This window comes from Nannobrachium achirus, assembly GCF_963921795.1.
Source record: "Nannobrachium achirus genome assembly, chromosome: 1".
Classification (NCBI taxonomy): Eukaryota; Metazoa; Chordata; class Actinopteri; order Myctophiformes; family Myctophidae; genus Nannobrachium; species Nannobrachium achirus.
The window spans coordinates 54,955,479-54,979,782 of record NC_137810.1 but is presented as its reverse complement, the minus strand read 5'-3'; the positions used below and the strand labels follow the sequence as shown (position 1 = coordinate 54,979,782).

General features: G+C 42.4%; 1 protein-coding gene across 3 annotated transcripts in view; it reads left to right on the top strand.

Annotated features, from left to right (window-relative positions):
* Window positions 1-6,836: 6,836 nt before the first annotated feature.
* gatad2ab (GATA zinc finger domain containing 2Ab) overlaps window positions 6,837-24,304 on the top strand; it is a 48,169-nt gene continuing 30,701 nt past the window's right edge. Inside the window, exons 1-2 of one of the 3 annotated variants that reach the window (XM_080734806.1) lie at window positions 6,837-6,967; window positions 22,065-22,184. In XM_080734806.1, the coding sequence (XP_080590932.1) occupies window positions 22,078-22,184 (107 nt within the window). In that variant the 5' untranslated portion in view covers window positions 6,837-6,967; window positions 22,065-22,077. Of the gene's footprint in view, window positions 6,968-7,880; window positions 7,985-22,064; window positions 22,185-24,304 lie in introns of those variants that run through there. The other 2 variants (XM_080734808.1, XM_080734807.1) reach the window with 2 other exon arrangements.

Here is a 24,304-nt window from a genome sequence, read left to right as displayed (position 1 = left end):
AACTTCTCATTCTTTTAATTGTTTGATTTGACCAATACATGATCTGATGTAACAAAGGAAAAAGAATGTAGGTCTATTTGGAGGAGGTAGGAGGTGCAGTACTGTTGAGGTTGTACAAATTGGACCAAATTCTTTTTTTTATAGCGCCACCAGGAGGCTGACTTATGTAAAAAAAAAAATAAGCGGTGAAAGCCGCTTCCAAGGAGTGGCTTTGTGTGTCCCCCGACCATATATGGTCATTTCAGTCCAGAATTAACAGGTTTTATCTGTCCGTAAATGTGTGTCCCCATGTCCATATATGGTCATTTCAGTCCAGAATTAACAGGTTTTATCTGTCCGTAAATGTGTGTCCCATGTGTGTCCCCCATGTCCATATATGGTCATTTCAGTCCAGAATGAACAGGTTTTATCTGTCCCGTACGTCCAGAATATGTGTGTAGTGTCCGTCCCGGTCTGATGATTGGATGATTAAAAATGTCCCTAAAAATGAGGATTGGTCAAGCTTCACATGACAATCCGGCCCCTCCAGATAATCATTCAGAATTCAGAATTCTGTAGCTCTAGACAATTGTATACTCAGATTCACTGCTTCACTTCGAACCGAGGTTTGATTTTTATATTACTCTTTCAAGACTATCCAAAAATCACGCAGATCAGTACACAGTATCTCTATACTTTTGAGATCAAGACGGATCTGTCCGATATTTCATATTCCACCCTAATTGGCTAACATTGGCTTCCAAATTTTGCAGGATTGGTCAGTTTTGAACAAAATCCCTCAAATCATGAACGCAGCGTGCAATTTCCATGACATTTTGCACGCACTTTCCCACTGGGGGTCGAGGAACAAATGCCACCCTTTTCACATTGGCCTATTATAGCGCCATCAGCAGGTCGACTTTTGCAAAACACATTTTTTGGAACAAAAAGCATCAGATCGTGAGTGCAGCGGCCGGTTGCCGTTACAGGCAGAAGAAGACATGGCACGCTTTTTACATTGGCCTATTACGGTGCCACCAGGAGGATGTTACAGATTCCATTGCTGTTTTGCACCTGTTTTTGCACGCCCCTCTAAAGTCTTATAGATAAACTGTCAGGATAAACATGCACCTACAAGGTATCATGATGGTTTATGTTCTGTGATGTCAGTGTTCAGGGTATTCTTAAACTTTTTCAGTAGGACTGTGATTGACATGAATGACTAATTGATAAAAAAAAAAAAAAAAGCTAAGCTAATAACTGGCAATTTGAGGCCCCCTGAGTTCTTGGGCACCTGGCCTGGACCCGGTATGCCCATGCGGTAATCCACCCCTGCACCCAGCTGAGGGCTGCTCAGATGGTTATGATGAGTGTTCAGGGGGGAGCAGTTAGGGGACACTTCACCATCCCAGTGGCCTTGTGGTTAGTATCCATCCTGAGATTAGGAGGTCAGGGTTCAATCCCCAGTCTAGTCATACCAAAGACTATAAAATGGTACCTAATGCCTCCCTGCATGCAGTATGACATTTTTTAGGCAGAGGAGAACTTTTGGTGCCAAAAGGCACCAGCGCCCGTGAATCTTTTTAATATTTTTACTATTTACTAATTTTTCTTCTCTTTCTTGTTGACAGGAAAGTGGTAGAATTATACTTAAGTCGTTATTTTTGTCTCGGATCTGTTACAGCACTGCCCATATTGACAATAAATCTGTTTGGAGGTCTGACTACAAAATGATATATAGTTTTTGACGACCATATCTCCATGGTCAAGGATATACATCTATACTAGTAAGATATACATCTATACTAGTAAGATGCCTCAGGACAAGCGCTAAGGGCGAGGTCGCACCATGTCTTGGCCATCTGGCCAGTGATGTATATCGGACCAGTTACCCATATTTGGAGACCCCTGGTACCCATATATGGAGATCCATGTACAGCATATGGACATATTATGCTGTGAGAGCCCAAACATGCTTACTCAGTTATTCGTTATGTGAAAGTCCTATGACGTCTATGACATCTGACATCATACATACAATCCTTTATGCCCATACATGGAGATCCCTGTCTGTAGAAACAGCCACACAGATATGGGCTGTCTTGGCCATATATGGATTCTGTTAGTGTGGTATGTGGCCCCCATAGTGTATATGGGCATTCCCATATGGAGTCCTGTTAGATATGGGCTTAATATTGATGACATCAGGGATCTCCATATATGGGCATAAAAGGGATTCTGTTAGTGTGGTTCTCCAGACATCACAGTGACGTCCGAGCGTGATGTCAGAGCGGCAAGCCCTTAGACCGTAACAAAGTATGTCAGAGCGTGACGTCAGAACGGCAAACCCATAGACCGTAAAAAAACGTACACGTCCAGACAGACATACGGACGGAGACATGATGGGCCATTTCACTTAATATTATAAACTGTGACCTTTGGTCATAATAACTATATATATACCTTCCAAATACAGTATGAATATATAGTAAAAATAGCAGGCAGTATGAAGTGGTTGAAGGATGCCCAGAGCTATCTTGTGGAGCCAGGCCTGGAAGAAGGGCTCGTCAGCGAGCGCTACAGCCTGAAGAAGTAAAGCGGCCACTTCTCTGTCTTGTGGATCCACCACTCTCTGGAAGGGGGTTGGTATACTGCTTCTCAATTACGTTTTTAATTTTATTATTAATTGTGGGCTCGCCTGAAAGGCGAGAACAGTATTTCTAGTTGTTTAACATATAGCCTAAGGGCAGATCCAGGGCCCGCAGGGGCCACATGCACAGATCGGTGTTGTTAGGCAACGGTTTCTGTTGTGTCTGGCATAAAAGGGACACACACCTCAACAGCGGCCTGTGTTGTTAGGAAATGGTTTGTGTCTGCTGACATAAGTGCATGTTATTCACCGACCATCAGGGGTCCTTATATGGAATACTCTGATATCATCAACTTGAAGTGAAAGTACGGATGTCACAGTCTGGCCTGGACTCCATATTTTTAATAACTCCATATATGGGCATAAAAGGGACAATGTGCTCCTCAAACAAACGTCCTGCATTGTTAGGCAACGGTTTCTGTTTGTGTTTGACATCAGTGCATGTTGTCCACTGTGAGTGACATCAGTGAATGTTACGTTTGTGTCATCTGTGGCATAGACATAGAAACGCAGACGCCTCCACTCTGGCTCTGGGGCGTCCGTCAAAAAGGATAGGCAATTTTTTGCCACAGAAGGGGACGTTCGGTAGGCCAAAGCTCCTTTGGATTGAACTGAAGTTCCGGAAAAGACAGGCTGTGATTGGTCAGTATACCTGTCCATCCAGACGTCCGGACGTAGAGACACGGACAAGCTGTGACGGTTCTGATAGTAAACTGCGACCTATGGTCGTAATAAATTCATCTGTTAGAAAAACTATCTTGTGTTTACAAAAAACACCAATAATAGCAGAACACTAGGTGTGATTTTCTCATCTTCTTTTGTTACTCATGGCTGCCAGTTCCCACCTGATGTTGTGTGGGACTTCTGACTGCTCCAGACCGTACTGAATAACTGCTAGCTTACATAAAGTCTTCAGGCTAGGACTCAAGTCTAGGACATACAGGTTGATTCCTCCAAAGAGGATGAGACGATCTCCCACCATGCAACAGCACATACCAATCCTCCCTTCTGGTCCTTTCCCCTTGGTCTCAAACTTCTTCCAGGAGAAGGTCTCTGGACTGAATTTCCACAAATCATTGACGTACTGAGTCTGACTATATTTCCAGCCACCAAATACATACAGCTCTCCATTGTAGGCAAAGGCTGAATGATACTCACTTCCTTCTGAAAGAAGCTGTGTAGAAGTGTTCGGCCAGCAGTTGGTCTCTGTGTCAAACACTCTGATGGTGATGTTGTTGTGCCGACCCGAGGAACCCCCCCAGCCCCTGAATACAAACATCTTTGTCCCGATGATGGTGGCAGAGTGACACCATGAAGCAGGAGGGCCACTGCCTCTAACTCTGCCTCTGGTGTTAACTAAAGACCAGACCATTGTGGTGGTGTCCAACTTGTAGATGTCGTTAGTGGGTTGCTTCTGGGTCCATCCTCCATAGATATACATGACCTTCCCCAAGACACAGGCTGAGTGGTCGTACCTCCCCTCTGGAACAGTCCCTGAAACCTGTGGTTTGAACCATCTGCGGGTGTTGACATCGAATGCATAAAGCACATTACAGTAAGGATATCCTCCCCAGAGGTAGACAGTATCTTCAATCAGCACAGCTGTGTGGCCCCACTCCCTGGAGGGAACCTCAAGGTGACGTTCTCCTCTTCCAGGCGTCACCAGGGGCAAAGTTGTCCAGCACAAAGACACTGTGTTGAAGATGTGCACACCAATCTGATCACTGTCTTTGTCACTGACTCCTCCAAAAGAGAACACCTTCTGTCCAACTGCCACCGCAGCGTGCCAGCATCTCTTTGTTCCTTTCAGATGGATCGTCCAGCAAAACATTTTTACACACCAGAACCAACGCAGATCTAACCACATCCATCAAGTTCTCCTCTGTAAAAGAATGCAGTGCTGCAATAAATGGTCCTTATATATGCCTCGATATTATGACGTCACCCTTTACTCCTCTCTTATTGGCTACGGGTTTTCCCATTTGATGATGTCAGCGCAGACACACAGACGTTTCCCATTGGATTTTTCAAGGGTTTTCCCATTGGATGACGTCACCATGTGTTTTTTGAAGCGGTGAAAGCCGCTTCCAAGGAGTGGCTTTGTGTGTCTCGTTCATGTCCATATACTGTATGGTCATTCCAGTGCAGAATGAACAGGTTTTATCTGTCCCGTACATGTGTGTCCTGTTCATGTCCATATATGGTCATTCCAGTCCAGAATGAACAGGTTTTATCTGTCCCGTACGTCCAGAATATGTGTGTAACGTCCGTCCCGGTCTGATGATTGGATGATTAAAAATGTCCAATGAGACCATACTCAAGCTTCACATAACAATTCGGCCCTCCAGATAAAATCATTCATTCATTCAGAATTGGAAGAATGTATAGATCACAGAGTTCATAGCTCTAGAACACATAGAATAAAAGTTCACCGCTTCACTTCGAACCGAGGTTTTATTTTTATTTTTTCAAGGGTTTTCCCATTGGATGACATCAGCGCAGAAACACAGACGTTTCCCATTGGATTTTTCCCATTGGATTTTTCAAGGGTTTTACCATTGGATGACATCAGCGCAGACACAGACGCAGACACACAGACATAGATTTTCCCTAATTTATAGATAGATGATCTGTGGTCCACTGACCGACTGATGCACCCTCTAAGCATGTGACAGTCAGTAGTTGCGTTTCCATAAAGCTTATTCTAAAATAGGAAGCGAATTATCAGAAATTCGCATTAAAACAAAGCAAATTTAGCCTATTTCCATTTGCGGGTGTCATTCGAATTAGCGACGGTCGCATGAGCCGACTCTGTCGGAGGTTGTCTTTGCACAACAGTCTGTAAAGAGCTGCAGCTGGCACGTTGTGAAAACGGGGGGAACGTGTGTAACAACCGGTTTGTTTTGTGGGCTAACGCTATACAATGGACGTTAAGCGGCAGGTGAAAGTATTAACTTGGAGGACGATGGACCAGAACGTCATAATTTTTTCGCTTTTATTGGCTGCCCCATTTCCATTGCACTAATGCGCATTTAGTTTTTTCGATAAAGCCTCAAAATCCACCTCCTCCAAGCGCATAAATGTTTTTGCGAATAATGAAAGTTTGAGTAATTAAGTGTTTCCATAAAAAGATTTATGCGCAAAAGCCTTAATGCGCATTAAACGGCTTTATGGAAACGCCACTATAGTCAGCCCTGGCTGGCACATGCACAAATTCATGTTGTAATAAGCAATGGTTTCTGTTTGTGTCTGACATCAGTGCATATTGTCCACCGGCTGGCCCCCCCATCCATTAGGTAACCTTGCATCACCAGTCTTTCCACCTCGGAGGAAAGCCTGGTATTTGTTTACAACGGTCCCTCTGATCCGGTCTAGGCGTGACCTAAACCGGAAACAAGCAGAAAAAGCGGCGTCGCTTTGTTTTGATGTTTGTTTCCCCAATCCCTATTTAAATGCTAGAGAAGTGTGGTCTTGCCAGTCACTGCGAGTTGGACTAAAAGATGGTTATACCAAACAAACTTTTCAAAAAACAAGGAAAACTACACCGCATCAAGGTTTTTATTGGGTAGGTCCTAAAATTATGTCATTGAGCGCAGGGAATTGTTTTGGGTTAAAACTGTTTTCGGTGTGTTAGTTCCGGCCAAAGTGTAGTCCGTTTTGACTACAAAATGACGTAGACGGTTTCCGCTCCCGACCGGATCAAAAACACGAAATTGGAAGCTATCCCAGATTCCCAGGTTAACCATTAGGCAATTTTTGGCGGTTCTAACTGGTCCTAAATCTGGCTTTGTGTGAATGTCTGTATGTCCATCCGTAGGCTATGTCCCGCAAAGCTTGGCATTGGCAAAGCTTTGTGGGACGTTAAGGCACTGCTCACTTCACACTGGGTATGATTTTTAGAAAATACATTTATGTTTCTGCTTTGGACCACGTGGAAATCATTGCCTATAAACAAACAATAGACAATATTTTTGTATCCAATTCATGGCTTTAATATCTCATTGCCTTCACTTTTTCCTATTAATTTTTATGGTGGAAAAGTGTCAAAGTGACAGAGCCGCCTCTAATGAGAATTCCTAGTTCAAAGAACGCAACATTGGCTATCGTGAGCCTGTGCCCTGTACCGGAAACTTCCCAGTTGTGATGTTGGATTGAACGCAGCATGACGCCGCATGTGTGTTAGTGGCTCATTATCTGGCAACCGAAGTGGCAGTGGACAGACGAGAGGGGATCCCCGGGATTTTTACACCGAATTACGGGTGTAGCTAGCAAAATAACACATCAAAACAATTGGGGGAAAAACTCAGGGGAACCCCGGTCAAGCTGCGCCTACACGCTGTAAGTCAACACACTCAATACCTGCCTTTTAAACCAACGTTATCTTTGGGATATTTTGGTTTAATTAAGACACGACGACGGGGAAGTTTCCCCCCTGTCGATGTTAGCGCTGCTACAAGAGGCTAGCCAGCGTAGCTAATGGCTAACATTAAAGGCTAATCCATATACTTATGGTCAGTTTATCGACAACAATGACGTATTTTCAACTTTAAAAAAAAGTTTGTGCCGGAGAGACGCGTCGACACTTTTAACTTAAAGTTGGAAATGTGACATTTTTTTTGGTCGAGTGACACTTATTGTTGAAGGGGTCGGCAGCCAGTGGTGGAGAGTATTCTGAGTACAATTACTTATAAGTACTGTACTTTTGAGGTATTTGTACTTTACTTGAGTATTTCCAGTTTTCCAGTACTTATACTCCACACAGACTACATCTCGGATCCAGATTGTACTTTTACGCCACTGCAATTATTTGAAAACGTTATTAGTAGTTTACTTTGTAGATTTAGATTATTATCACAAAACAAACACTAGGCCTGTCAATTATTACATCATCGTTTAATCGCAATTATTTCGTCATAATCGTTTCCATGTTGAAAATCTTATATATTTTCAAACATTTTCAAAAAATAGTGGAAATAGCAGATCTAGTGAGCTAGTAGATCGGCTATTCCCACTACCAAGTTGTCAACATGTCAGTCATTTCTTTGTATATTTAGGTTATGTCATATCTGCCAATCTGCCATATGCAACTTCAAAGCCTCCAAGCCAAAACAGAAATGTAATTGTCAACCCAATTAAATCGTTAAATGACAAATTGGCAATTATTTGAGTGAGTGACTATGAATCGTCATCTAAAATGTAATAATCGTGACAGCCCTATTAGTGCAAAGTTGTGGTTTGTCTGTGTGTGGAATGGATACTGACAGGCTGCCACGGATAAACCGTCTCCAGGATCACGGTAGAAATGATGATATAACGACTCAAAACTTTTGCTCGCAGAGGGATGCTTCAAAAAACGTAAGATTGAAATTCACGTTTTGTTGAACTGCTTTTGATATACAAATTTAACAAACCCGATGCCGAAACAATCGGCTTGTATAGGCTACTATTATTATCAAGTCCTGATGATGTGTGTGGGGGGCGAATCCTGACAGACATTCTGTCGGCGAGATGAGTGTCTCCGTTAGCCGGATAACCACCGGTGGTGGGGGGGAAAAAGTGTTTTATTTAAGCAAAAGTATCAATTCTGCAATGTGGAAATATACAGTTACAAGTACAAAGTCCGGAATTCAAAATGTACTTGAGAGTAAAAGTATTAGCCTCAAAATGTACTTAAAGTACCAAAAGTAAAAGTACTCATTGTGCAGAATGTCCCATTTCAAGTTTTCAAATGTTATATAACAATCTTTTGAAAATAGCAGATCGAACTACAATCTGACAATGCGTGAGCTCGTAGATCGGAATGTATGTAGGGATTAAGTGGTTAATGTATGTTCTGTAGCCTAATAATAATCAAAATATACAAACTACTAACTTGTAACACGTTTTCAAATAATTGTAGTGGAGTAAAAGTACAAGATTTGTCTCTGAGATGTACGTAGTGGAGTAGAAATAAGGAGGCTGATAATTGGAAATACTCCAGTAAAGTAAAAGTACCTCAAAGCTGTACTCAATTACAGTACTTAAGTAAATGTACTTAGTTACTTTACACCACTGCGGCTAACTTAGCTAGCTCGTCGCTCGAGCCAAGCGACTCATCGATATGGCATTGGTTTAATTGTCTGTTGTGTATCGCAATTTAATTGGTCTCTTTATGATGATAATAGCAACTTGTCTGAATGTTGTTTCTCATGCGGCGTGGAGACTCGTGGACATGCTTTTGCAATTCTTTGTGTTGTTGTTATTACGGACTGTCAGTGGCTGTTACCTATCTATAGCGTCCGTTAGCTCCATAGGCTGTTTTAGCCGAACGAGTAGACATAACTAGACAGGTTGTTGATGGCAAGCCAAGTTAGCATGAGAAGATAGCTTGTTGTTTATGCTGGTTGGAAAGAAGTGTTACTCATGACGAAGTTGCATCACAAGAAGTTCACGGATTTTGTAATACACCCTAGTCTAGTCTAGGGTTATTGCAAACAACGAGTTGTTTCTCGTTGACCATAGAAGGATGCTCTGCGACTTGGCGAGAGAGAGACCTTGATCTCAGAAATTTGGTCGGATCAGCTCAACCATGAAAAGCCCTTTTTAATGGAGGCGTAATGGTGGACGACGGCTATGTTTCCCACAGCGGTGTGTAAATGAACGAGTGAGGACTTTGCACCGTACATATCCCAGACAGGGCCAGCGGTTATCATCCACCCTCACTCAGTCATAGGCTGCTCTAAAGAAGCGCCCACCGGTTTACATTGTCCAAAATATAAAATCATTGTTTTGGTAGTGATAATTATACCATAGTAACTAATACTCAATTCTTGAAACATAAATATATTTGTATATAAGGAATAGTTTTAGAAATTCCTTTGAGATCAATAAAGTATTTTTATTTTATTTTATCTAGTGCAGGGGTCTTCAACGTTTTCAGGCCAAGGACCCCTTAGTTGAGAGAGAGATGAACCAGGGACCCCCACAACCTTTTCAGAGATTCCATATAGTTTCATCATTTGACAGCACAATCATCATGTATTTTGGATTCATGTCAAATTTGTCTTTTCAGATATTTAACCACTTGAACCGTCAATACATAATAAACTTGACTTTTCATTCTGTACTTAGTTTGCTCTTTTTCCCCTCTACACCAAACCTCTTTGCTGAAAATAGCCGATCTACAAGCTCTCAACGCCTCGCAGCGCGAGGCATAGTGAGCTTGTAGATCTGCTATTTATGGCTACAGTTCTCAGCATATGGACACTAGGGTTCAAGTTGTTAATATAAAAAGGATTGGAAGATTTGGAGGACCCCCTGTAGTAACTCTGAGGACCCCCTAGAGGTCCCGGACCCTCTTTTGAAGACCCCTGATCTGGATAATCATCACTCAATTTCATCATTAATCTAAGCCTTTCAGTAATATTACAATACCCACCGTTTTATTGTAAATCTAATATACTAATAGTATTTTAGCCCTAACCAGTGTTCCTATGTTATCTTCCAAACAACTACCCTCCATTGAGCCCAAGCAGGTAGTGTACACCCTATGCCGGTGACGGGGGACACATGTCGCTTCATTATTTCTTTATGTCCATTGGAGCTTCAGTCCATATTGGATTGTGAAAACTCCTCCTGAGAGTGATGTGGCCAGACATGCATTGATACTGACTTGATCCAATTACTGTAGGTGCTGCTGCACCAGTGATGAAACTTTGTTTTTATGGCACGGCTCAGCAAAAGGCAAGCAGTCTATGAGAGGGTTTGTGGGTGTCTGCCCGGAGCAATATCAGATATTTATGTTTATGCTTTTTGAACTTTTATTTTCCTTATAGGAAGTCAACAGGGCTGTGAGTGTGATCGCTCTGAAACATTGCCCAAATTTGTAGGCAGTGGTCACAGGAAGTCTGTGCCATGATGTAGGCCACACTTCAGAGCTCGGACATTTCTTTTTGGGCGTACAACAAACTTTGAGCACTTTGTGCGAAGATGTAGGCCAGATGTAGGCCACGCTTCAGAGCCCGGACAAAGACAGATATTGGAGCATAGCTCCTTCCAGGAGCACCGCTCAATAAAGAAATATAGATTTCACACACCTTTCAGACCTAACCCTGATTCACCTGGTATTTAATAGCCGAGAAACCAGATATTTCATGGATAAGTTTATGCTTTTCACCTATAATGCTTCACACTGAAATCTGTATTTAACAGTCAGAGCAGAGGCCACTGGTCTCCACAGAGGAGTATGTTGTAGTTGTTATTGTTTGCATCCATCCACGTCTGACTATGTATTATCTTAATGGCACCTCTGCAGTGAGTGTCTGTATTATACTATGAGCCCAAGCCGAAAATGCAGATACCAAGGATGTGTCAGTAATTTCACAACTACGCTTCATTTATTGGCAATACTTAAGACTCATGCATGGGGAACTTGCCAAATTGTACCATCGTCAAGGCTTATTTATCGTGACATTTAACTGAAAGTAACCATTGTTGAAATGGTCGCGACCAAGCATGAATTAAGACCTATTATCAAGTCAAGGCCTCATGAAGCTACAGGCTAAATGCACACTTTCGACTGTGTGACATATCACTGTCTTGTCTGTGGTATTTTAATTCATAGAAGTTAACAGCAGGTCACAGCTCTGATGTGCTGTGCAAGGTCCGTCATTAAGTCTTTTTCCTACTTGCCCTGCAGGGCAAGTGACTTGCCCCTTATAAACATTTCTACTTGATCCTGATCATTGCACGCAACTTGAACAAATGAGATGTAACTTTACAGTAGATTGACAGGAAATGGAAAGAGAGAGAGAGATGTCTGACAGTGACACAGCAAAGGTCGTCTGGATCGGGAGTCAAACCCTCTGTCAGGCTGCTCCACAAATTCGTTTTTGTGTAAGCTCTATAATTTCTGGAGGGGGTGGGGCGGAACAAAAAGTGGAAAAAATAGAAAAAAAGCAGGTCAAAGAGAACATAAAAAAGATGGCATCACATAGCATAAGACCAGCAGCTACAGTACGGTATGTGCATAAGATTAGTAGTAGGTCAGGGAGGCTTATTGTCAAAGGTGAGAAAGTGGTATAGCAGCAGCTGTGTGTATGATTAGACGTAAGGCATGCCCATTGCACGTGAGGCACTTCAACTGAACTGTGAAACTTACGGTAATTGGACAATGGCTATATCGTAGCCTGAAATTCATTTTTCAAAATTAAGAGATTTTCCCCTATTACCGGTATATGCTTGAATTTATTAGAAGGTTGAATAGGAAACAGTACAGTTTCATGGCAGTACAAATCACTGGTACACTACAAGGTCAACTAAAAGGAGATCCTACTCCTAGTAAGATCCTAGCTTCACATAGGGGCTATTGATTGGTTTGGATTGTACTTGTGAGGATATAAAGGACTTTCATTGTCTTGTCTTATTGCGACCGTTAGGTCGCAGTTACTATCAAAACCTCCACAAACTGTGAGTCCGTCCGTCAGTCAGTCAGTCTGTCTGTCACACGTCACATGTCACACTTTTTTTTGCCCTGCTCATATCTCCGCAACCGTTGCCCCGATCCATGCCAGATTTTGCACACACTCCTTGCCTGCCAAACTACAACCTCCAAGGACTCCCGGAGCGCCAGGGACCCCCAGATGTAAAAAATGACCAAATGTGCAAAAATGACCAAATCACCACCCCAACGGGGCTGCTCACGGGGAATTCCCGGGGACCACCGCCTCCTGGTGCTCCAGAACGGATGCAAAAGTGGTGGCGCCCCCAGTGGAGGACCCCCTGCCACTGCAGCGCACATAAAATGCCGTAACTCGGGCTAGGAGCGACCGGGAGAGCCGGGGCCGGTACCTATTCGTCCGCCTCGGCGGCGCGGAGACCTCACATGGCCCTCTTCTAGCGCCACCATGTGGCGGATTCTTGCAAAACACATTTTTGGACACTGCTCCTACAATCTTTTGCCCTAAAATCACTCAAATCGGTACACAGTATGTCTACACTCATGTCATCAACATGGATCTGTCCCATATAGCGCCACCTTCAGGCCGACTTTTTAAAACACATTTTTGGACACTGCTCCTACAGATTTTGCCCTAAAATCACACAAATCGGTACACACTATGTCTACACTCAGCGCCACCATCAGGCCGATTTTTTTCAACCACATTTTTGGACACTGCTTCTACACATTTTGCCCTAAAATCACGCTGCGACCTGACGGTCGCTTATCTCCCGATTAGGGAGTCTTACTGGTCTACTTTTTCCTCTGTATCTGCCCTATGTTCTAACTGCTGTGCTGCTTTTGGCAACTTCATTTTTTAAGTTTTAAGTTAAGTTGCTTTTGGCAACTTTTTAATGTTCCGTCGTGACAAAGTGTGATTTGGGAGGTCTGGAGGATTAACAATGTTATTGACAAAACCTTTTCTGTTATTAGTGCTGATGCACTGAATAGTCCTGGCAGATAGGTATGTACTAGTTCTTGTAGATGAGTGCCTTTGGGAACCAGAACGCAGGAACACTGAAAGCTCAGTCAATTGGTAAATTGATTTCCGTATTTTTTTTATCTGCAATTAATCCATTTAATAAATAGTCGATTGATTGTTAATATCTACAATGGTGCAGAATTGCATCAGCACTGCAGGGACGGCCATTAGGCTAATGATCAGTCACACAAATGCAATCATCTGAAATGGTAATTTACACACTTATTTTGGTCGCAGTGTACAGCCCTCCTCAGGCAGAGAGGTTCAGAATAGGCAGACAGTGGCAGCCTGTAACTGATAAGACAGGTTTCACTTGACTGGAGTTTTTTTTTTCTCTCCTTATCTCGGGCAATCAGGCCCCCGCTATGTTGGACCATGCCAAGGGGTCACCTATTAATAATTGTAATAATATATATTCATAGGTGGATAGATACATACTGTAGATATACATCTATATGTATTAGTTTTTATGCTGCTGTTCTATCATGTGACATTCAGTGTAGTGGATGGCTGTGTTGGAAAAATATCTATGATTTGTGAGTAACTTGTAGGGGAACTACTGCTGATCAACTATTTGAAACGATTTTACTTTTACCGTGCAAACGGTCATTGCCCGTTTCCAGTGATTACTTGTTTTCTCAAATACCCTTTTAGCTGTGTGCTACAGCTGTTCTGTTATTTAGGGACCAACTCCTTCATGTGTCTGTCTGTCTGTCTGTCCATTGATTGATTGCTACTGCCGCTGCGCTACTAACAGCAGCCTGCTTTAAGGGGGAGGGACCTCTGGATGGACACATGAACAAAAAGAACAGATCTACAAGCTGACAATGCGTCGAGGCATGACGCGTTTCCTTTTTTTTATTTTTTTTTATGCTATATTGAGCCTAGATGCCTCTGGATTGGGAGTTGAGCCTGCTATGCCAGCCATCATTACCAAATGGATTGCTCAAGTCAGCTTTACCTGTTATCATTTTGAATCGATTAAAAGTTATGACGTTAGATTTACATTCAGTACAACATTGTACAGAGTTTGGAGGTTTGTCTGTGGATAGCAACGAAGAGGCATGACTTGAAGCTGTAGATTGCTGTTTCTCAGACAGTTGGCACTTGGCACAGCGATGCCAGCAGCAGCTCAGCAGCAGCTCAGCAGCTGTCATGTGGAATGGGCTTCCTAAAAGTCTTAAATCCATGGTCTCAAAGGACAATTTTAAATCTTAACACAAAGGATGGCTGAATGATAGCAGGACCTGTATTCATAACTATATGCCCTAAATGTAACATCTAGACATGTTACTTTTATATTACTATATGTATTTAACCATCTTTGAAAGAACCACAATGGAAATAAGCCTTCGCGTTTTTTTGTGTTTATCTCTTTGACTATTGTAAGTGTTTTTTTACTAGTACTTCCAAATATGTCAATAAAGAAGTCTATCAATCAATGTCACGGGACCAGCTGCTTTGTACAGGCACGCACTAGGGCCTACGAGAACTTGCCACGCATATATATTTATTTAATTTTACAGTCAAATATATATTTTTTAATATTCAAATATATATTTGAATATAGAATGGTAATTGACATGATGGAACAATCTCTCTGTAAGGGGATGGAGACATTGTAATTGTTCACATAGTTGCTCACCCCAAATTTCAACTTTTAACGTATTGTTGGGTCCATTTTCAACCTTACAGCTAGCTCTCTGGTGAGCGGAGCTACAAAAAAAAGGGTATCTATGGATGGAAGGAAGTGACCTTTTCAAATACTACATTTTGTGTGTTTGATTTGTGACTGTGAATGCCTGCTAGTTGTTAAATGTCCTGTGGTGGGGCTTGTCAGTATATGCCATCATTGTCAAGAAGGTAAGAGGAAATGGCAGCGGGACTGTAAGGGTTGACTTAGTCCAATCAAATGCAAGGCTACATTTGCCAGCATGCATCTGGCCTTTTTGTCTGAAACTAAAGGGATGAAGCCTAATTGCAAGCTTGAGTCGGCAGGGAAGATATGTGAGCTTTCTGTGTGACACTGAATAAAGCCACTGGATCACTGTGTAGATTAATAAATATGAGACATTCTCTCTGTGAATGATATGCTTTCTGTGACTGGGATGCCTCGTTATAAGATCAATTTAGTCATTCACCCACTCAGAATGTCTGAGATAGAGACATGCATTGTAGGCATAGCATAGAGATGCCTGATTGTCAAATTAGATGCAAAATTGAAAGCTTCACTCACTGCTCTATGAAGGAAGCAGTGGGTGGAAAAGGACCCTTATTATAAAGGCCATACCAAATATCAACATGGTCTCACTTGTAAACAGTTGGTTTGGTGAATGAAATTCACATGTATTCAGTTTATTTTCATCATCTTAAATTACATTTATGCATAAGACATTATTTGAAAGGGCATATAGAACAGCAATGTATGTAAACTTAATACATACCGGTATATATTTTTGCCTACTTAAGTGACGTGAGAACAATTTGACTTAAAAAATTACATAGCTTTTCCAGTTAATCTTACCCTACATTTGATTTTGTTCATCAGTTTGATGTGGGAGCAGTCTGCTATCCTGTTGACCCTGAGGTGAGCAGCTGAGACACCCACAGAGTGAGCAGATATACAGTAGCGTCTTGCCAGTGCTATCGGATGGAGAAAATGGCGTTGACTTTACACCAGGGGTCTTCCATGTTTTCAGGCCAAGGGCCCCTTAGCTGAGAGAGAGATGAAGCAGGGACCCCCATTACATGTTGTATAACATTGTGTTGCAGATTTAAAATGTTCATGGATTTTTTTATACAGTTTAGACTTGTTTGACAGCAGCACTATCATCTGTGTTGGTTGGATTAATGTGTATTTTCATATATTTAACCTGCACTTGAACTGTCAATACCTACTCTGCTCCTCTTTTCCCTCTACACCAAACCTCTGTGACAAAACATAGCCGATCTACAAGCTCACAACGCCTTGCGCTGCGAGGCGTTGTGAGCTTGTAGATCGGCTATTTTTTGGGTTATTATGTTCCACTAAGAATAGGGATGCTAGGGCTGAAGTGATTAATGTAAAACACATGATCATATCACACAAAGGTGGCCCCCCTGTAGTAACGCTGAGGACCCCCTAGGCCCCTAGGGGTCCGGGACCACCTGTTGAAGACCTCTGTTTTACACAAATAGGGGTTGTGTCCCGGAAAATGTATCTCATTCAATGTTGGACCTCATTTTTACTGGGTGAGAAAACCCTGGCTCATTGCCCTGGGCATTATCTCTACTTCACCGATGCCCGTTGGGAAACATGCCCATTGAGAATAGAACGGATGCCTGTTTATGCAACATCCGTTGTACCCATTGTTCCGAGTACCCATTCATTACTTTGAGGCCAGTCTATGATGTCAGTAGTGATGCCATATTGATGACACCAGGCATCTCCATACATGGGCATAAAAAGGGACAGACAGAATGACAGAGATCTCAGTGCATGGGCATGGGCCACCTGCCCCGCCTTGGCTCAAATTAAATATACAAAAACCACACTGCGAAGCGAGCAGTGCGATCATGGTATCAAACACGACACACGTGCATATATCTCCTTGTATGGGCCGTTCTGTCCGTGACGTCAACTCCATACATGGAGATTTGTGCACATGCATACTAGGGTTGGACACGGTAACCGCCGTACCGCGGTAAACCGAGGTCTACCGCGGTGTCAGTGTGCTTACCGCGGTAAAAAAAGACAAAAAAAAGTCTATTTTTTATTGGAAAACAAGCGAGTTTTAAAACAGGGGAGAAGCGAGGACCGCATGCGCTCCATGCCGCTCTGCTCTGGGCCGTGTACCACAGTTTGGAAGCCACATACGTCACTCTCACTCTCAGAGACACAGACAGTCACTGCTGCTGCCTGCGTAGAGGAGTACAGAGCAGCGTAAACTTTCTTTGTAATCCACACGACACAAGGATGTTAATACATACCTTGTGTTGTGGCATATCTTTTTTTATTCATACGGATTACTGGCGGAGCGCGGGCCGCGTGGACTAAAACCGAAAATGAAACTATTTTACTTTTTCCATCGCGTCGCACGTTGTGCCCGTTCGGCGGCGCGTCGGAGATTTTATAACCTTTTCTGTCAAGTCTTGTAACTAAAACCTGTATATAGCAGCACTCAATCACTGGGATTTGAGAGTTGCGACGTGACGTGAGTTTACAGAATCACTGTACACGATCTGACTACCCGTCCTATTCTGGTTTGTTCACACAGCTGTTTGTGTCTGAAAAGCCTACTAGCTAGCCTACGTTACTATGGTAACCCGACAGTGCAGATCTAAAAGCTCAGAACGCGTCGCGGATGCAATGTGTTGTGAGCTTGTAGATCTGCTCCTTTCAAAGCCATACCCGCTGTGCTGTACGGAGAAGTATAACTCGGGCGGTCAGGCTGTGTCGCCTCTCCACTGTGGAGAGGCGACTTTAGGGAAGATGATTGCAATATTTTGGCTTATCGCCGAACCTTAATTAATAGATACGGGGGTGCGGTAATTACCGCAGTACCGTCGGTAAATGGGAAGACGGTAATCGCGGTAACAAAATGTCGATACCGCCCCAGGCCTAATGCATACACACAAAGCCAAACGTAGGAGCGGTTAGCAGTTAGTTTGCACCACTCAAAAACCAATGTCTGTACCTCTGAACCCTAATACATAGCTTTGAGTCCAGCTCTACTCTGTTAATAGCAGGGTAGTAGGACGACTGTTAGTAGTTGAGCAGGTCAACAGGATCCCACCCTAAGGCTGTTGTTCTCAGGTATAGAGGGGAGGAAGCCTCCAGTGTTTGACTGACTGAACCATTTCTGTGTTTGACTGACTGACTGAACAATTTCTTGTTTACCCTTTTGGACTTAATATTGACTCAAATGTGTGCACCACGTTTACAGTTAGGCTAACCAGTGTTGAGATAATTGGAGGTGTGTCTGTACTCTGTACACATGCGTTTGGATAAATACTAAATAGGCAGTTGGATCCGAGAGTCTAACCTCTGTAAAGGTTGTAACTGTACTCCATAAAAAGAAGTGCATCTGTCTGTGTGTTGAGGCCCATAGTATACTTCAAAGTCTGCTCTTCACTGCACCATTAAAGGAGTAGTTCACCCCCATAATTACTTTTTGTCTATTGATTACTCATACTCACGCCATGGAGACTATTTTTGGGTATTTGTCGCATTCCTAAGACAATACATTTGATTACAATAAATTCACCCCCATTGGTTCCGGATGGGGACCCAAATGCATTTGGGTCCCCATCCGGAATCTATGCGAGTAAATTTACGCTTTAACTTTTTTTGTCTTAGGAACGCGACAAAAACAAAAAATTATTATTGAACTCAAACCTCCACGGCATGAGTAATCAATAGAAAAAAAAGTCATTTTGGGGGTGAACTACTCCTTTAACACCCTCTCCAAGATCGTGATGTACGTTTATGGCCTGAAGTCCAACAGCCAACTAAATAGTATTCACTATATAACAACTTTTCTTTTTGTGTAAATATTATTTGGCTAATGAGACTGCTTGCTTTCAACTCAGGGCTTTGAATCTGCTGGCCATAATGTCATTGTATATGTCTTGTTCGGTATTCCTTTGGGAAATGGCCACCTGTTGACCTGGTCCACCACATGGTTTATAATGAGGTGACCCTTTTAAGAAAAAGGTGACAATGGTTATTGAGTGAGTACCATATTTATTGAGTAATTACTTTCATGAGGTACATTAATTACACTCTGACTTGAGGATAATATATTCACCTTTCACTTTCAACTTTGCAGTTGAGAGGGTAAGTGTAGTAATAATAATACATCTGTCATGAAGCAAGGCTAATTTGCATTCAAATTTCAATGAATAACTGATCACATACCACAGTAATTGGTATTTGTGTGAATACGCTGGCACATAAAGCCTCGAACAGAGTCGGGTCCGCGGTGGAAGGCTATCCACCGCGGTGTAGTCTTTTTGAGCGTTAACGTTGTAGTTTTACGACTCAAAAAGACTACACCGCACTACACCGCGGTGGATAGCCTTCCACCGCGGACCCGACTCTGTTCGAGGCTTAAGGCTCCAGACTGAAATGCCAACTTGACAAACATGCATTGTAGTTGATACACATGCATGGCATATCAGTGCTATTTTCCTATTACGTGCGCGCACGCACACACACACACACACACACACACACACACACACACACACACACACACACACACACACACACACACACACACTTTAACTATAGTCTTAAATTCTTAATACCACTAGTCTGTGCTTATATTTAACATTTTACCTATGCTAGTATTATGCTTAAAAGAAGAATCCCTCTCTGCTATCAAGTAGTACTTTGCTTGAGCTCCTGTGTTGGAAAATGACAAAACTTTTGAACGAGCTCATGCCACAGCCAGTTGAGACTCGAGGACAACACAGACATCACCTTAGTTACGCATCAACGCAGTAGGCTTAGGCTAATGATATTCTCATTCATTAATCTGATGGTGTTGTTTGGGTAGAGGGGCTGCCTGGGCCCCAGGTTCGAGTCTTACCACTTGGGCAGCAATAAGGTGGGTGAAGCTGAAAGCGGAATTTCCCCTGCAGGATCAAAAGGGTCTAAATTATTATTATTACTCTCAGAGAAGCCCCCACCCTCCTAACCTTCAAAACCTGCCTTTTCAGTATGGCTTTCCCCAGCGAACTGCACCATCCTGTCTCTCTATTCCACAGTTTTTATAGATGTTTATTGTCATTGTCACTGTTTGGAGTTAGCTTAGTTTCTTACGTACCATATTTTCTTGATGTATGTATTTTTTCCTGTGCAGCACTTTGGAAACCTTGTTTGTAAAATCTGCTTTATAAATCAATTCAATGGACTGTATTGGAACATACAGCACAATCTTGTTTAGTGCATCCACTTGAAACAAATTGCAGCATCAAAAAAGAAATTCAGATAGAGCAACAGTAGCGTCTTTGGCTACTTAGAAAAGCGCTACATACCATATGGTTCAATATTAAACAGAACAGTTGCATCCCTGGCACTGATATGATGGGCAACACCTCATCCAGGATGTGTAGGCTCAGGTTCATTGTTTTGTCATTTTTAGTTTTGGAAGATTTTAATCTTTCATCACATTTATATTGACTTACATTATCAGTGCCATCTGTGAGCATGGAGAACTGCGAAACAGTCATATATTCAAGTCTATCCTTTCCACAACAACAGTCTCGGCAGTCTGTATTGTCATATCATGTGTGCAGTCTAATTGAGACAGTGTGGAATTTCAACTGAATTCTTTTGGGCTCTTCCATACTTTAAGAGGTCATGGGCATAATGGTATGGCCTAGATAAAAACCTGGTTATGAAAGCCTTATATGAAAGTTCTAACAAGCCACAACCCAGAATGTAAGGGGACTGACCCATTTGTTGTGTTATTCAGCAGCAGTCACAATGATCTTGTCTTGATACACTGTATCAATATTGTACTCCTTTGCACCGTTTGGGACCCCCCCCCCCCTGCTTTTCTGGTCACTTCCTGCTACTGTCCAATTCCAAGAAATGTAATCTGATAGTCGTCTTCATGTGTCCTCCTGACCCACCGGTCTGTCTGTGGGTATGGAGTCCTGGTTTGAGAGGATTTGTGTGATAGGCATTTGGAAGCAATTTGGCTGAAATTGGAGATTATGCCTGTCAAGGACAGTTGGAGAAGTTTAGCTGTTGCTTTACTTCTTGCAAGGCAAACATTATGGTTGAAAGCCTATCCCATGATTTTGAGATTAGAGGGTCAAAAACACAGAAAGTTTATTATGATCTTTAAAAAGGCTACTTGCCGTCCTGAATGCTATCGTTCTGTTGCAAGTAAGATGTGAAAATCTGACATAAGTTCACCATTCTTTATCTTGTGAGCTTGCACACTTTCATGTTCTCACATTTGAGGTTCACAATCGGCGAAGTTGCCCTTTAAGCTTGGGTCATTTTGTTTTCATTTGATAAAGGCCTGTTAAACTTCCCCAATTCTCATTTATTCTTAACCTGTAATAGTCTATATTTCCAACATCCTTACTTTGATATAGAGATCAGACAGGTCTATAATTGATGATGGTTTATTTAAAGTTACGTTGAACTTTGCTAGAACCTTAGGCTGTATAAGATTCTAAATAGGTTAAATGCATTGAATAGACAAAAATAAATAGAACGATTGTGATGCAATTATTTTTTTGAGACAAAAAGACAAAACCAATATTACAGCTGAGCTTGCCTTTCTGCAGGGCAGGTTTTGCGACTTGGGTTGTAGGTGGAGTGATGAGTGTACATAAATATTACTCTATAGGTAGCTTGCCATGCTGTACATCCAAATATGATCATCTGTTTATTCTGTGAGCGAGGAACATAATTTGTTTTTTTCCTCCTCTCAATTTTTTAATCACATGTAACAGAAAATCATACTTTCAGCAAGTGAATGCAAAAACAGAATCTTCCCAGAATGATTGTCAGTTACTTTCACCTGCATCTATTTTGACTACTGGGGCTGAATGGGTAGAGAGGCTGTCTGGTAATCAGAAGGTTGCCGACACTCACTGATTCACCTCCCAGCTTGCCTGTGTGTCCCTGAGCAAGACACTTTACCGTAACGGCTTCCCTTAGTGCTTATCATTATCATCTGAGCAGCCATCAAATGGGTGAAGCTGAAACTGAATTTCTAGAGCTGTCACGAATCGATCATTAAATGTCATACAAATAATTTTGATTAATAATTGAATTGAGTTTTTTCTTTTGGCATTGCACACTTGTAAATAACTTGTAAATAAAGTTAGCCTTTTATGCTTTGTAAACAAAAGTTGCTCAGGGCAGATCTGATATGACAAACAACGTTAATATACTAAACCTATTTCTGAACTATTTCTGAAATCTGAACTAAACACGTGACGCTTGTATTTGTTGCCCTAAATAGAGATGCCAGGTTGATGCCCCCTGGTAAACGGACATTACTGTCCTGTCCTCGTCACTCATGTTACACCGACATTGAGGGCCGATCGATCTGGCTCTGGCTGTCTTCTTTCAGTTTCAAATGGTAATGTAACATTCATACAGTACATGCGCCCATTTCACGGTGCCCCAAATTAATTGGCAGGATGGAATCCAATTCCTTTTCATTCATTTTGTGTGACTTTGAGACCTGTGTCATCATGCAATGACAGTCAAGGCTGAGAGGCTAAAACACGGTTCTGTGTTCCCCACTCAGACAGCGCAGAAGTAACTGGCATAGATGATTGACAATATTTGGACTCATGATGTCATATCAGGCCCAAGTAGTTAGTTATACAACCCAACGCTTCTGCCAAAGTTTAATATAACACTACTACTTGGGAAGTTAAATTTGTTCATGGAAATGATGGTGCAATATAACTGTCAGCTGCACTTAATTTATCTGTATCTACTAAGATGACGACTAAAGTTTTAAAATGTCAGTGTGTGAGGAAGGCCCTGTGCTTTTGTATGTTAGTTTGGTTCATGTGGACGAGTATGCGTGAGCGAGCACAAGCATGTTGGCGTGTGTGCTTGTGCATGTGCCTGTTTTTATGTGACCGTCTGCGCGTGCGTGTGTATTTATGCATTCCTGTGTGCTCACGTGCACTGGCCTGGCTTGCACTTCCTGGGCTTGCTTGCTGTTGCTGTTGTCGTTGTCACGTTGCTGAGGGGGAATCCAGGTGGAGCCACACAGACACGGAGGCAGACTGGCAGATTCAGGGTTAAATGCTTCCATTTTGTTAGGTAACACCCTAATGGTCTGATCTGTCAGTGGCGTTAAAATGGCAGGGGCTTAACCCTTGGCGTTCAGGACACACACAACCAGTAGGGGCACCGTCTCTAGGCTGGCCTGGGCAGCAGAAGAAGAACTGGGGGAGGGGGGGCGGAGGGGGTGAATGAGTGAGTGAGGGTAGAAGGAGGAGGAGAGAGAAAGAACCAAGAGACAGAGTTAATGAGTGAGCAAGGGAGGGCTAGAGGGAAGGAGGGGGGTGAACGAGTGAGTGAGAGAGAAGAGGAGGAAGAATATGTTACAGTTGGGCACAGTGAGATATGGTTCGCCAATCCACGCTCCTGCTCTTTCCGCCCCGTTCCCTCCCCCAACCATGGCACCTCGTCAGCTGGTTCCCCACCCCCACTCCCAGCATGGTGAACACAGATTAGGAATAGGTAGTGTGTTCTCCCAAAGGAAAAGAAATGGATGAGTGTCTTCCTCATTTGATTGCGTGCATATTTCTCTGTAGGAGATTACATTGTGCCTACTCTGAATAATGCAGTAGGAATAGCCCTTTATTAATGTAATAATCAGGTGGACTTATTATCATTGTTGTTCTTATTTATTTTAACATCATTTTGTTCTGTTCTCCTGAAGGGAATTTTGTCAGGGAGCATTAGCAACATAAGCAAAGGGGTCATCATCACCTACTTGTTTTGTTTTTTATTAGGCAGCAAATAATCCATAGTTCTATTGCTTTTATTGGACATCATGTTTAGGGTGACCATATTTCCAGCCACTCAAACCGGGACGCAAAACACTGTTGCCTAAAACTGGGACCCTAAAATCAATGCGCACGTTACCGCGCACGCACGTACCCATTCTCTAACGTTCGTGCACGCGCACAAACGCACCTCAGGGTTGCATACAGGCAGTGAATGTTGAAAAGCGGGACATATCAGTGTTTTAAAGATATTTGTCGGGACACCGAGACACGCAGCTTGAAAACGGGACTGTCCCGGGTAAAACGGGACGTCTGGTCACCCTAATCATGTTGCTTCTTCTCTCATTGAACCCAATGGATGTTGTTGAAATGCCTCCGTGCAGTGGTGTAAAGTAACTATGTACATTCACTTAAGTACTGTATTACATTTTGAGGTATTTGTACTTTACTTGAGTATTTCCAATTTCCAATACTTCTACATCTACTCCAATACTTCTCGGATCCAAATATTATACTTTTATCCACTACATTTATTTGAAAACCTTAGTTACTAGTTACTTTGTAGATTTTGATTATTATCACAAAACATACATCAACCACTTCAACCCTATATCATTTCGGCCATTTGAGAATAGCCGATCTACAAGCTCACAATGCGGCGCGATGCTACGCATTGGGAGCTTGTAGATCTGCTATTTTCAAAAGATTTTTACATTTGAAAACTTGA